The sequence below is a fragment of the Anomaloglossus baeobatrachus genome, chromosome 10 (assembly GCF_048569485.1).
Source record: "Anomaloglossus baeobatrachus isolate aAnoBae1 chromosome 10, aAnoBae1.hap1, whole genome shotgun sequence".
Lineage (NCBI taxonomy): Eukaryota > Metazoa > Chordata > Amphibia > Anura > Aromobatidae > Anomaloglossus > Anomaloglossus baeobatrachus.
This window is the reverse complement of record NC_134362.1, coordinates 40,438,280-40,452,822: the sequence shown is the minus strand read 5'-3', so window position 1 is coordinate 40,452,822 and position 14,543 is coordinate 40,438,280. Positions and strand designations below refer to the sequence as shown.

General features: G+C 48.6%; 1 protein-coding gene across 1 annotated transcript in view; it reads left to right on the top strand.

The window, feature by feature from the left end:
* PC (pyruvate carboxylase) overlaps positions 1-14,543 on the top strand; it is a 419,331-nt gene that overhangs the window by 130,169 nt on the left and 274,619 nt on the right. The window contains exon 5 of the mRNA XM_075326302.1: positions 7,729-7,891. Within this exon, the coding sequence (XP_075182417.1) occupies positions 7,729-7,891 (163 nt within the window). The remainder of the gene's footprint in view (positions 1-7,728; positions 7,892-14,543) is intronic.

The following is a 14,543-nucleotide window of genomic DNA, read 5'->3' as shown; positions in this document are numbered from 1 at the left end:
CGTAGCTAGTGTGTAGGGCAGCAAGATGCTAGTCTTACTACTGCAATAAGACCACACGAGGAGAGAGGCAAATAGGAAAGACAAAACACATAAAGGAACTCCAAATCTTCTCCACAGGGGGGTTACACAGCTTCAACTGGAACAGCTTCCTCAGAGTGGTCAGCATAGAAGATCTATAACCGGCAGTTACAATAGAGGAAGGGAGTGGTCATAAAGTGCAGCAGCTGAGCTTTATAGCTACAGGGATTCTCAGCAAGAAAGGCACTATTAACCCCTTCAGCACAGAAAGTAAATAATTCCACTCCACTCATATCAATTGCCGACCGGGCTCTAAAGAGAACCTGTGATCAGCCGAACGCCGTGACCTTCCGATCCCAGTGATAGTTTGGATCAGGAGATCGCAGCTGGTCCCGAAATAAAATGTCGTTATACGAATGTCTGAATATTGTCTTAGATGTCTAAGCTAAAATGACCTGCAGATGAGGTAAGGCAAAGACCCCTCTGGGAAGGGAAGGGGGGAGGGGAGGAGCAGTTGGGATGAACCTTGTTCTGTTCGTTTTGGTTTTTGGGGTAACATCATTTTTTACCAAAATAATTTTTGAAGTTCGGTTGTTTCCTTAGATACTTTTCACCATTTGACTTTTTTGACATGCTCTTTGCTTTGCTACACACTGCTGACTGCAAACTGAGTTAACTGAGAACTGTCGGTGAGCTCTTTCTATCTTGGAGCTCGCAAGTTTATGATCACATCAAAGTTCAGCTTAACTTTGAGGAGTTCAGGAAAAGACAGATCAGACTTAGAAATTCTGTCATCAGAAGGAGCTCACTGATGGTTTCTCAGATAACTCATTCTTCAGCCAGTACTAGATTGTACAACTAAGTGGCCATAGAAAAGAAATGGTGCAAAATTGTTACCAAAACCCAATTGCAAAAAATGATTTTTAGCCCAAAATACATGCATATAACAAAAAAAAATAAAAATAAATCCCTAAATGGGTGAGGACTGTGATGTCATGAGCTTCCAGGGGTTTTTGGAATTTTTCATACTTGCATACCCCCGCCGGGGGGAGTGCAGACGCAGTGTAGCCTCCTTCTTTTTTTTTTTTTTTTTTTGTATACTAATCCAGTAGAATGATTTTTGGTTAGAAGACCCCTTGGGATGACTTGTCATTTTTTTCGGCTTTCTTACTATTCCCGGATTTTTTTTCACAATTTACATTAAATGACGAAAGCCCAAGCTTTTCCCGACTCTCCGGCTATATGGAGGCAGCGATGTCACATATGTTGTTTTCTCGCGCTGGCGTGACACTGTTTTCTCGCCATACCGCGCACGCTCTCATCACTTATGCATGTAGTGTTAGATGGCGGCTCGGAGAAGCACTTCAGTCCTATAAGCAGACGACGTGTTGACACCATAATTGAGGCCTCCTTCCACCCGTCTTCTCGGCCTCTCTTCTTCCACCCCGTTGAGTTTTTGTCATGATTACAAAGCTATCAACCTTCATCCCGTGTCTCCCTCAGGGGCGCTGCCTGATGTGGCAGAGCTAATGGCTGTTGGCACGAGGGTGGCCATCTTTGACTACTGTGCACACTTTGCTGCTTCTAATTTTAATTGCAGTGTAGCGTTGCTTTCTTTTTAACCCTTTTATAGCCAGTGTAGCAGCGTACGACACTCGGAAAGGTTTATGTATGCAAGTCATGTTCTCCGCTCCATTATCTCAGCTGTATCCTTGATGGTAATGTGAAAGCTGCGCCCTAATCTGTGCGTGGAGTAGTATCATTAGGATATACCATCGCTCTTCAATTTTTGGGGATGCCAGACTCAAAAACCTTCACCAATCCTAAGAATAAAGGCTATGAAGAGCGGGTGTTACACTGGTCTTCCCTACGCACAGAAGTTCCACCGGACTATGGAGGTAACAGTAGCGCCCCCCATTGATATTGATTGGACATTGCTGTAGCCTTGGGTTGCTGGGAGCAGCATTGTTTAGGGAAAAAGCCAGAAGGGGGTGCAATTGTACCGCCCCGCAGGCTCGGCTGCGACCGCCGAGCCGCTCAGATCCGTGCTCGTACTGCAGGTGGTGGCTCGAGCCTCTCACGGACCCGGCGGTCACTTCGCTCTGCAAGGGAGTTTGCGCTACACGCAGAGATTTGGGTGATTAGTTCCACGGCCGGGGCCGCGGTGGTTTTGTTTTGGATGTTAGTTTATGACGCCACCCACGGGTCGTGGTGATTGTAGACACCACCGCTGCGGTGAAGGTATGGGGGCTTCCGGGAGCGGTGTAATGGCGCAGCTAGGTGTTGACCCCTCTGCCGGTAGGGGGTGTTGGTCCCGGGGCCCAGTAGGTGAGGGCCGGGGTGCAGGGTGAAGTGTTACGGTGCAGTGCGGTGCGGTGCCTGATGGCACTGGTGTACTCACTCTGACACAAGACACTGGAGTCTCTGGTAAACCAAACGGAGTGATGAACGGGGCCCGCAGCCGGCTGCAGCTTCTCCAAGAATAGGTTGGTGGTTTCCGCCTTTCTCCTGCACCTCTGTGTGTAAATGTTTGACTCCTATGCCTAGACACCGGTAGTCCGCTCCCCGACTTGCATATGCCGTAGGAGCCCGTTTGCCGCAGACGCTGGCCCTTTGGGTCTCTATGCCTTGGCAGTGGCTTTACCCTGTATGGTTGGGCTGTTGTTTTCTAACGGGACTTGTGTGGGATAGGTCCTTAAGTCCAGTCCGCAATCAGTTGATTCGACTCGGCCCTGTCGGTTCAGGGCTTTGTACTGGGTCTGAGTACCCTGCCTGGTGCTCCGGTATCCAGTTGGCTCCCCGGTTCGGTCCCGGCGGGCCACTACCCTGTCCCGGTCCCTTACGGTTCCACCGGTCGTATTCCGGTCTCCTGCAGGCGGCCACCACAGTCTGCCTCCTTGCCAATGGCGACTGGGCTCCGACCCAGCCACCTGGTAGTCTCTTGGGAGCCTGGACACAGGACTGCCCGTGAATTTGACTAGACTCTGAACTTGACTACATCAACACCAAAAAAAAAACAACCTTTTTTGTACTGTGAGGATACAAACAATCAATGATAAATCACCAGCAAGAAAAATCTAGTCAATAAAAATGAACTTTTATTAAGTAAGAATTTTTTAAAAGAGAAACAGGATGTTTCAGGAAGGCAGACCCCCTAGAAGGGGTTAAAAAAGGGGTTGTGATACAATTTTTTAACCCCTTCTAGGGTGTCTGCCTTCCTGAAACATCCTGTTTCTCTTTTAAAAAATTCTTACTTAATAAAAGTTCATTTTTATTGACTAGATTTTTCTTGCTAGTGTTTTTTCTGGACTTGACTAGACTGTTTTCCCGCCTCCAGGCCTGTGAACTCCTCGGTGGACGGCGCCAACCGCCTGGCTCCGCCCCCCTGGTGTGGACATCAGACCTGGAGAGTGGTGACAAGGTTTTTAGTTTGACTGGTGTTACCTAATCGGGAGGGGGTGTGGTGTTGTGTGACTACCTGGGACGACCCGACTAGTCCGGGGCGTCCGACAATTGTCACGAGGAGGGTTTTACAAACCTTGCCGAATGTCATGGTGACTTCCAGATTCTGGCACTCGGCCTGCTAACTTCTCTGATGTCTGTGATCTGTGCTCTCGTGCCGACTCAGACTTGTAGTTAACAGGCAGGCTCGCAAGAGTTAATCTCTGCTTGGCTGCTAGTTAGTCTCTTTTGATCACATGTTATGGGGGAGCCAGTCAAATTCACTCCCCTCCTATGTATGCTGGCTAGATTATTCCATTAATGCCAGCTGTAGCACCCCTGAGACAATCAGGGTGCTAAAAGGTTCTCCATCCCCACAAGGATTTCCTTAAGGACCCAGAACCCCAATGCCGGCAACAACAAAAACCCAGGTAATCCCAGTTTTCCCCAACCATCCCCCATACAATGGTACCAAGCTAGGGTGGGACCATGGATGGACACCTGGAGGTGGAGCCAGTCCAGTCCATTAGTTGACCAGGTGGGAGGGGCAGACTGAGGAGAGTAGTCAGATGAGTAGTGACTGTAGAAGTGAAAAGGTGGAAGTGAAGTGACATCCTGACTCTGGTTGACGGTGACCTGGTACCCAGGATAGGTGGTTGCCAGTGGAGTACTCCCGGAACTAAGCACCGACTGGATACAGGACCCTAGGACAGGAAAGAGCTCCTAGCTAACCTATTAACACCTGCACAGCAAGGGGACCATCAAGGACCTTGCTGACCCTAAAGAATTCGAAGACTCAGTAGCAATGGGAGAAATGGGGACAGGACCAGAGACTCCAACCCCACAGGGTACACGCTAACATTAGGCGGGCAGAAGTGGACAAACCACAGACCGGGGACCCCCAGTGTTCCATACCACGGGGACCCACTTACCAGAGACTGGTGCAGGGGAAGAAGGTACCAGAGAACCAGACTGGCACTGGGACGAAGGGGACCTGGAGGCGAAACCAGCCGGCCTTGGGCAACCAGTTAACACCCGAAAAGTGAGTAAACCAGTTACACTGAATACCTGTCTCGACTCCTTCTTCCGACATCCACTGCACCATACACCTGCTGGGGTAATACCCTATTTGCAGAGGGCTGAAGTCATCAGAGCTCCATATTCCATCAGCCCCAGCAAAACCTGCAGCGGAGGCTCCCTATACTTAGCCGCAACACCGCAAGTGGCGTCACGAACAACTTTATCCACAAATCCCCTGTAAATATCCCCCATTACAAAAAGGGCCGAGGGCACGGAACCGGGAACGGCCACCATCGTGATACTCCCAATAGAGACACTGCCCGGAACAGAGTACCCCATATCCCTGGGTGCTACACCAGCTATAGCTTCTCTATACTGGTCTGGTGAGGTGTTGTGAATCCAAACTTACTGGTGGTTGTAGGACTTTATTGCTGAGTGCAGTGGTGGTGGTTAACCAGAAAGGTAGAAATGAAGGAGTGAAGGAACGACATCTTCCAAGGAGCAATGAGTAAAATCAAAAAATCTTTATTGAAAGCATTTTAAAAACACAAAAAAAAACTGCAGCATGTTAACACCTGACGCGTTTCTGGCGCCCATTTCCCATCTCATGGACTGAAACTGCTACAAACAGCGTGGTGAGCTTCCCCTTTTCTTCTTGTGGTGTTTAACCCTTGGCGTCCTTGTGTGGCTGCTTTTCTCCTTCGTTCCTTACCGTTTGTTCCTTTTGAGCATGTCTAAGTGTTGTTTTTTCCCTGTCTTTCTTTATCTGTTTTGCCATCACTCTCCAGCCCCTTTCTTCCCTATGAGGTGGGCAGTTTAGTTCTTGTGAAGAGAATAGTAAGGCACGGGGCTCCAGCATCTCCACCGTTAAGGGTAATCTGGAGATTAGAGAGAGCCTAGGATGCCCTAGCATGGGGGACAGTATAAGAGCCTCCTGTCACCCGCTATCCAGCAGTCACATCATGACAGCAATAACACTACCGCGTAGCTGGACCTGAGGTTGCTTTAGCCATAAGCAGTTACTTTTATAACATTGGAAAACCTTCTCTTCGGTGTTGTTGCTGCAGACTCAGTACCATTAAGACAGTGGTCTCTAAAGTGTTAAAGGGAATTTGTTAGCAGGATTTTAACCTTCAAAACTAGCTGTTGCAGATAAGTCCAGCTATACCTTTAGCTAAACAGTCCGTTCCTCCGTGCAGCAGGGCTGACGGGGCGGCGCAGCAGGGCTGACGGGGCGGCGCAGCAGGGCTGACGGGGCGGCGCAGCAGGGCTGACGGGGCGGCGCAGCAGGGCTGACGGGGCGGCGCAGCAGGGCTGACGGGGCGGCGCAGCAGGGCTGACGGGGCGGCGCAGCAGGGCTGACGGGGCGGCGCAGCAGGGCTGACGGGGCGGCGCAGCAGGGCTGACGGGGCGGCGCAGCAGGGCTGACGGGGCGGCGCAGCAGGGCTGACGGGGCGGCGCAGCAGGGCTGACGGGGCGGCGCAGCAGGGCTGACGGGGCGGCGCAGCAGGGCTGACGGGGCGGCGCAGCAGGGCTGACGGGGCGGCGCAGCAGGGCTGACGGGGCGGCGCAGCAGGGCTGACGGGGCGGCGCAGCAGGGCTGACGGGGCGGCGCAGCAGGGCTGACGGGGCGGCGCAGCAGGGCTGACGGGGCGGCGCAGCAGGGCTGACGGGGCGGCGCAGCAGGGCTGACGGGGCGGCGCAGCAGGGCTGACGGGGCGGCGCAGCAGGGCTGACTGTGCTGTGAGAAGAGCAGAGTTGATAGAAGCGTTTTGGAATTTGACATAACTAAACTCAGCTGTGCTTCTCCTCCTCCACAGGGACCTTATTTGAATGTTGTAAGTCATGTGTTCTAATCTCCCAGCATTTCCTAATCATACTGGAGGTTAGACCAGGGTAATACGGCTGTATCCTCACATGTCACACACTAAGAAACCTAATCTGTGGTTGGGTTGGGTTCTTTTTCTGCTCTTTGCTTCCTACTTATCATTGGGCAATTTATCCAAGGAGGAAAAGTCTTTTCCCCAGTAAAAAAAAATATAACACCCAATTTGGACTTAACTCCATAGATGCCAAATACTTTGATGGCAATTATCTTGTGTGTGTAGATCAACATGAAAAATCTAATGAAGGGTCCTCTTTAAAGGGGCTGTCGAGTCTAAAATGATAAGCCTGTACAAAGCATTCGCTGTCCCATTTATATGTGCAGTATATAGGGGACTAGTCCACCCCTGCTTATAGGAATAGTAAAAGTCCGGTGTGCTACATCATCGGGGTTATAAGCAAATATCTCCATGCATATTCCTAAAGACGTGTTAGAAGCCAAAGGGTTTTCTTCTACACACTGCGCCTGTTACATCACAATAAAATGGATATAACCACTCTGCTTCTTTCCTTGTCTGAAGTGGAACCGGTAGCAGCCCGGAGTATGGCGGGTGATCTTATTGCGGTTTATTTTATTTAGCTCTTACTCTGCAGGCTAAATTGACAAATAAGAATACTTCAGGCTGAGTGCTCTATCTGTAGGCTTGTACAAAGGCTTTTCGTAGAATTGGCAATCTTGGGTAATCTGCCGACAGTTTCTCAGCAATGGTATTGGATTGCTATGTGTTATCACCCACAACTATTAAGAAAACATTCCTCGTGATGGTGGGTGCAAGTGATATTTTCTCTGGAGCGCTATCCGCTATCCTCTTGGGAATTTTGGCAGTCTGTTTCCTTGTGTCGGATGTGCTTCTTCTACTTGATCACACATGAATTAACACAACCTCTGATGAAACATGGTGAAACGCACGTTGGGCTGGAGGGACACAGGACCCTGTATGTAGTTTCTGTCGCATTACAACTTCTGTACTACTACGATCTGTATGTAACATTGAAGACCATAGAAGAAATGGAGTTTACATGTTTATATGCCGCATCACACATTATACAGTATATGTATAGGTAGGCCTTTTATGTTTTTAGAACTATCTTTACATTTGCATGTAAGTATATTAAATAAAATTTCCTTTAAGGATTCCCTTTCGCCTCCCTTTTCTATACCCAGGGTTATGTTGTTCATTTTTCCTTGGGCATGTAGTTGTATTATGATCACACTTGGTACCTGATGCCTTTTGAGCAATGTTTCGCCATTCTAGGTTATTTAGATGATATATCATTGGTTAATGTTTTGTGTGTTTCATCTCGTTTTTGACATAATACAACTGACTCCATCAAGTAGAATAATAATTCTCCATTTTCTTGTAGCGTTGACTTGGTTCATGCCCAGATCCATGTTGCAGAAGGGAAAAGTTTGCCCGAGCTTGGCTTGAAGCAGGAGAACATCCGTATCAATGGCTGCGCCATACAGTGTAGAGTCACCACTGAAGATCCTGCCCGGGGATTCCAGCCGGACACTGGCAGAATCGAGGTAAGAATTTTGGCATTTGTTGCCAATATTTTACCATGTCACGCAATGCCATCTGATGTAAGATCCGTGACTACAGTTGGCCACACACATCGTATAGGTGTTGGTCAAAACGTGTCCAATCGCCCATACAGTTGCGAATATGCCCCCGGCAAGCATGCTAAAAATGAATACTTATGGCAAGTGACAAATGGTCTTTAACGTTAACCTGACAGGTGATACATGCTGCCCAATCCATGGGCATGTATCAGACACCGGCTGTATGATCTCTGACAAATGTTTTCTGAATGTACTAAAGGGATTGTCCACTACTAGAACAACCCCTTCTGGTTCCACATGATTCCCAATGGTAAAATAAAGCCTATACTCCCCTCCTGTACCAGCGCTGATAAAGCAATGCCGCAGCTCTCGACATCACGCGAGCCTTGCGTCCAATCAGCACTGGCTTCTCTCTCCCCGCCTACGGACCGAAACGAGCAATCAACAGGAAGTGAGCACAACCACAGCGCTCACTTCCTGTTGATTAACTCGTTTTGTCCGAAGATGGTAAGGGAGAAGCCGGAACTGATCCAATGCAGGGCTCGTGTGACGTCACAACACTGCTTGAGCTTTGGCAACGAAAATTGTGACACCGTTGATATGAGAGATGAGTATAGGTGGGGGAGGGTTTGAACAGGTGCAAAAATCAATCAGAGTTGGGAATTGAACCAAACCGGTTTTAGCCATAAAGGCGTTCTGGATGTAATGATTAGATACTAAAACATTCTCCAGGCATGAAACACAAAGATGACCTGTTATACGTTTACTGAATAAATTCAGAATTTAAAGGGAACCGGTCATCAGATTTGGCAACTATAAGCTACAGCCACCACCAGTGAACCCTTATATACAGTATTCTAGAATGTTGTGTATAAGAGCCCGGGCCACTCTATATAACATAAAAAACACTTTTATAATACATACCTTGGGAGGCGGTCCGGTCCAATGGGTGTCCCTGGTCTCCGGTCTGGCTCCTCCTCTCACTGGTCCGGTGCCTCCTCCCTGCGGCGATCTCCATCAGCTTCCTATCCAGCCCAGGCCAACATTGCAGTCATGTGCAGGCACACTTCGATCTGCCCTGTTGCGCAGGTTCGAGGAAAGGTTAAAGACAGCTTGCGCATTTGCACTACTATACTTTGATCTGCCCTGAGCAGGGAAGATCAAAGTGCGCCTGCGCAGGACCTCAATGCCGGCCTGTGTGGATGACGTGGGATGCATCACGGGTGTCAGGAGGAGGATGACGATCGCCGCAGAGAGGAGGCGTCGTACCGCAGAGCAGCGACACCCATCGGACCGGACCACCCTGCAGGTGAGTATAATAAAGGTATTTTTCACATTATACAGAGTGGCCTGGGCTCTTATATGCGGTATCCTAGAATGCGGTATATAAGGGCTCACTGATGGTGGCCGCAGCTCATAAGCGAAAAACCTGCTGACAGGTTCCCTTTAAACTATCACATAAGGAAAGGTTTAATTGAAATGGGAATATTTTCCCCTACAATGTGCTATGCATTTGTCTACACTCATGTTTGTCGTGTGATGTCCATAGATAATAAGCCAAGAAGTGCGGTTTCCTTTCCTTGCTTCTTTCACTGTTTAATGTATACCATGAGTAGGAACTGTTAGCCTTCGAAACGCGTCAGTGTTTTCAATTCTATATGGATATTTATCATTCTGAAATCAAATGGTTACCATTTTAAAGAAGCGTGAAGGAATCTATCCAAAATAATGGTGTAGCCGTAAACTGGTCAGAATGCCTGTGCCGACCCTGACTCGAAAGGATTTCCTATGGGCTTGGAACATGGACCGTAGAACAATGAAAGAAGATGACGCCATCTGATGAATTGTTTTCTTATAACCTTATGGTTGGTTGTGTGTTTCGGCACCAAGAAGTGGTGAGTGAAGAAGCTCTCTGGCGGAGGCAGTGCGATGTTCCGGGCATCCTTGTGTCCTGGCGGTCTTTCCTTTTGAATTTTCGTGTTTAGTATCTTCCCGCTGATGGTTTTTGTTGCCTTTAGTTGCTATTATTCGAATTTTGACTAATCTATTTTACGTGTATGGAAAGGAATAGTATGAAGCTGCTCCGAGGTCTATACACATTTCAACGCGTTTCCCATTTGGCTGATGTCCACGACATCATTTTAGATGTTTCTCAGCCTTACTTTAGGTGTTAATTAGGTAAAGATTTATTAAACAAATACATGTGGTTTAAATTCCAAGAAAAAGTAATATTACTTTTTTAATTTTTTACTGTTTTTTTTATTTTCTCTTCTTTTACCGGTTAATTACCGGACTCCTTGATCCGATTTATTTTGACTAGCCGAAACCTTTGGTAAATGTTTTTTATGTTTTAGGCCCTTCAATTCTCAGCAGGGTCTTGTAACCCCTACCGATCTCTCAGAAGACCTCTTGGAGGTACGCCGCTCAGAAGAAAGGAGCGAGCGGCTCCTGCCTGAGAGTTCACCGGTGACACACAGCGGAGTACCGCATCATTACAGAGCCTATGACTTTGTCTTGTGCCTCTATGCTGCCCTGTGTGCGATCTCTCCGGCAGGAGTCGTGCTCCTTTCTCCTGAGCGGCGTACCTCCAAGAGGTGTTTCGAGAGATCGGTAGGGGTTTCAGGAGCCTGCTCAGAATTGCCTAAAAAATAACAAAAATAAAAATATTCGAAAGTTTAAATTTCACATCACATTACAGATTGAAACTTGGTACCTTTTTTGCTCAATTGACATTTGAGTCTTCATTTTATGACTACTTTGCTTTTGGTGAGTGGTTGCACCAGGAGACATCAAAATTTTAAGTCTGTTTACACCTTTTTACTGTTTGGTTTTTTTTTTGTTTGTTTTTTTTTATATATATATAAGAATATTTTATTGACTATGTTAATCAGTGCACTCTGGTCAATCCGGTGCACCTTCTCTCCATCATTCTGCCAGACAAATGTTTCGCCTTCATTGATTGACTCACTGTACTGGATCAACTTAATCAAGTCTAAATCCAGCGCATGAACTAACCAGTTCTGTATCGGTGCATGCGCAGAACATAGAGATGAGTGGGGCCTGCTGCCGGGCCGCCGAGGTGGGGCCTGCTGCCGGGCCGCCGAGTGTGTGGGCCTGCTGCCGGGCCGCCGAGTGTGTGGGCCTGCTGCCGGGCCGCCGAGTGTGTGGGGCTGCTGCCGAGCCGCCGAGGTGGAGGCTGCTGCCGGGCCGCCGAGGTGGGGCCTGCTGCCGGTCCGCCGAGTGTGTGGGGCTGCTGCCGGTCCGCCGAGTGTGTGGGGCTGCTGCCGGTCCGCCGAGTGTGTGGGGCTGCTGCCGGTCCGCCGAGTGTGTGGGGCTGCTGCCGGTCCGCCGAGTGTGTGGGGCTGCTGCCGGTCCGCCGAGTGTGTGGGGCTGCTGCCGGTCCGCCGAGTGTGTGGGGCTGCTGCCGGTCCGCCGAGTGTGTGGGGCTGCTGCCGGTCCGCCGAGTGTGTGGGGCTGCTGCCGGTCCGCCGAGTGTGTGGGGCTGCTGCCGGTCCGCCGAGTGTGTGGGGCTGCTGCCGGTCCGCCGAGTGTGTGGGGCTGCTGCCGGTCCGCCGAGTGTGTGGGGCTGCTGCCGGTCCGCCGAGTGTGTGGGGCTGCTGCCGGTCCGCCGAGTGTGTGGGGCTGCTGCCGGTCCGCCGAGTGTGTGGGGCTGCTGCCGGTCCGCCGAGTGTGTGGGGCTGCTGCCGGTCCGCCGAGTGTGTGGGGCTGCTGCCGGTCCGCCGAGTGTGTGGGGCTGCTGCCGGTCCGCCGAGTGTGTGGGGCTGCTGCCGGTCCGCCGAGTGTGTGGGGCTGCTGCCGGTCCGCCGAGTGTGTGGGGCTGCTGCCGGTCCGCCGAGTGTGTGGGGCTGCTGCCGGTCCGCCGAGTGTGTGGGGCTGCTGCCGGTCCGCCGAGTGTGTGGGGCTGCTGCCGGGCCGCCGAGGTGGAGGCTGCTGCCGGGCCGCCGAGGTGGAGGCTGCTGCCGGGCCGCCGAGGTGGAGGCTGCTGCCGGGCCGCTGAGGTTCTTCGCAGAGCAAGTTGCCCTACGTGCTGAAGTGCTTGGTTCTGAATGTTGCCCGTTAAATATTCATTTTACACTTTATTTACCCATCTCTTTTGTTTTTTTTTTCATATTCTTAAACCAAAACCAAATGCTATTCAATTGGATGAAAATTTAAGCAACCTCAAAAACCATTCTCGGGTGTACAATGAGTTAGAAATGTTTTTTTGTTTTTGTTTTTCTGCCAAATCTTTTTTTTTTTTTTTCCAAAATTTCAGAAACCGCAGTAATTCACCATTTGTCTTCCTTTTTCGTACACAATTTTGGCCGACTTTGTGGAGCAGTTTGGCCTGAAAGTGGGTGAATAAATATCTGTCTCATTGTAAATCGTGAAATCTGATTATGTGAGGAGCGGATTCTGCCAGGAAAGGCTCATTGTTTCCGTCCGTAGGAGACTATCTGCTCGTCGCTTCCTTCGATCTGAATCACTAGTCACTCTGCCTCTAGCATCGTCCCCCGAGGAACCCACAAGCCCTTTCCAGATGTCGGCATCTCTGCCAACTTGTTCTTATCCCACTTAGCAACATTTTTTATTAAAATTTGTATCCGAGCCAAGATGACAATGATTGAACGCATCTCTGTATGAACAGATGACGGGGCCATTGTGTGGTCTTCATGAACCGTAGCCTTTTTACAATAGTGAGAAGAGGTTTTTGGAATTATTTGGATTTCTGCATGAATGATCTCTCGATCCTCGGGGTCACATAATCGCAAACTAGCGTTCTGTATTGTATTGTTACCTGTACAAAACAATCGCTCGAGGAACAAAAGGTTTTATTCATTCGAGGTGGTCAATAAAAACCTAAAGAACTCAAGGGCAAGAACCTGGAACCTCTTGTACAATTCTTAAGTGATGAGGTCGATTCACTTGAAAACTTCAGTTTTTGTTAAACCGTTTCATAGACTCTTTAGGCTGCTTTCACACATCAGTTTTTTGCCATCAGGCGCAATTCGGCAAAAATATGAAAAAACGCATCCGGCGTCTGCTGCCGCCGGATGGGTTTTTTCTCCCATAGACTTCTATTACTTGCATTCCATCCGGCAAAATTTGCTTCTCCGGCAGCCGGAAGGAAAGTTGAAGGGAACGTTTATTGTCTCCGGCGAAAAAACGGATTGCGCTGTATCCGGCGCCGTACAGCCTTTTTATATAATGGCCGGTCATATGCCGGAATCCGGCGCCAGTTTCCGTTTTTTTAAACTGAGCATGCTCAGTATCAAAACATATCCATCAAAAAACGGAAGAAACAAATGGAAAAAACTGATGCGACTGATCCGTGTTTTTTTGCCGGATCCGTCGCATCACTTTTTTTGCCGGATCATGCCTGATGGCAAAAAAACTGATGTGTGAAACCGGCCTTAGTTAGGCTACGTTCACACATCAGTTTTTTTTTCCATCAGGCACAATCCGGAAAAACAGATAAAGCGGATCCGGCGCTGGATCCTCCGTTTTATCCCCATTGATTTGTATTAGCGCCGGATTGTGCCTGATGGTCTTGCGTTGCATCCGGCTTTTGCTGGATCCGTCGTAATTGGCTAATGCGGCGGCCGGATGGAACGTCTAATGTAACGTTTTTAGTCAGTTCTGGCGTGGCATTGGGTGATTTACAATGGAAGCCTATGGCGTAATGCGGCAAAAAAAATGAATGCAGCCGCCGAATCACTTTTTTGTAAACTGAGCATGCTCCAATTTATTGAAAAAAAACCGGATCCAGCAAAAGGAAAAAACGGATGCAAAAACAGATGCTCCGGATCCGTTTTTTACGGATCAGGTATACCGGATCCGTAAAAAAAAAGGATCACGCGCATCCATTTTTGCATATTCTGCGCCGGATCCATTGCATCATGCACATGCCGGATTGTGCCTGATGCCAAAAAACTGATGTGTGAACATAGCCTAAGACACTTTTCACATATCCGGTAGTTTTTTTTTAATTTTTGGATCAGTTTTTGGGATCCTAAATAGACATTGGATTGTTCATTTGAACGAGACCAGAAGTGTCATAAAATGCCTTCTGTTTGCCTCCTTTCCATTTTTCGTCTAGATCAAAGAACATATGGTAAGCCCCGGTCCATTACCTGAAATTTATTGAAATCACTTTTGTTTTTCTCTTATGGTATTCGCCGATGATTTTGTGCCAAATTTTTCACGATTGTGGTTCATCAATTTGGCTCAAATTCGAAAAAGCTTTTTCAGTTTTTTCTATACCCAGTTTTTAAAGCCATCCGACAACTTCTCTTCCACTGATTGACCGTTTTTAAAGCCAAAAGTCACAAATCTTTTAAAATCCAAAGGTTTCTCTAAAAATGGCCCAAATTGAAATGGACACCGTACTCCGCGCAGAGATTGGAGTGAGATGTGCCCAAAAAATGCGACTTTTGTTAAGTCGCATTTTATGTATCTGTATAAAACAGTTGTCGAGTAGAAATTAAAAAAACTCAACGAGATTTTCCTGGACGGTTATATTCATGGCCTATCGTTTGGATAGGTCCTCAATATCTGATAGGTGATGGTACGACACCCGGCACTCCTGCCGATCAACCAGTGCCAGCCGGATGTG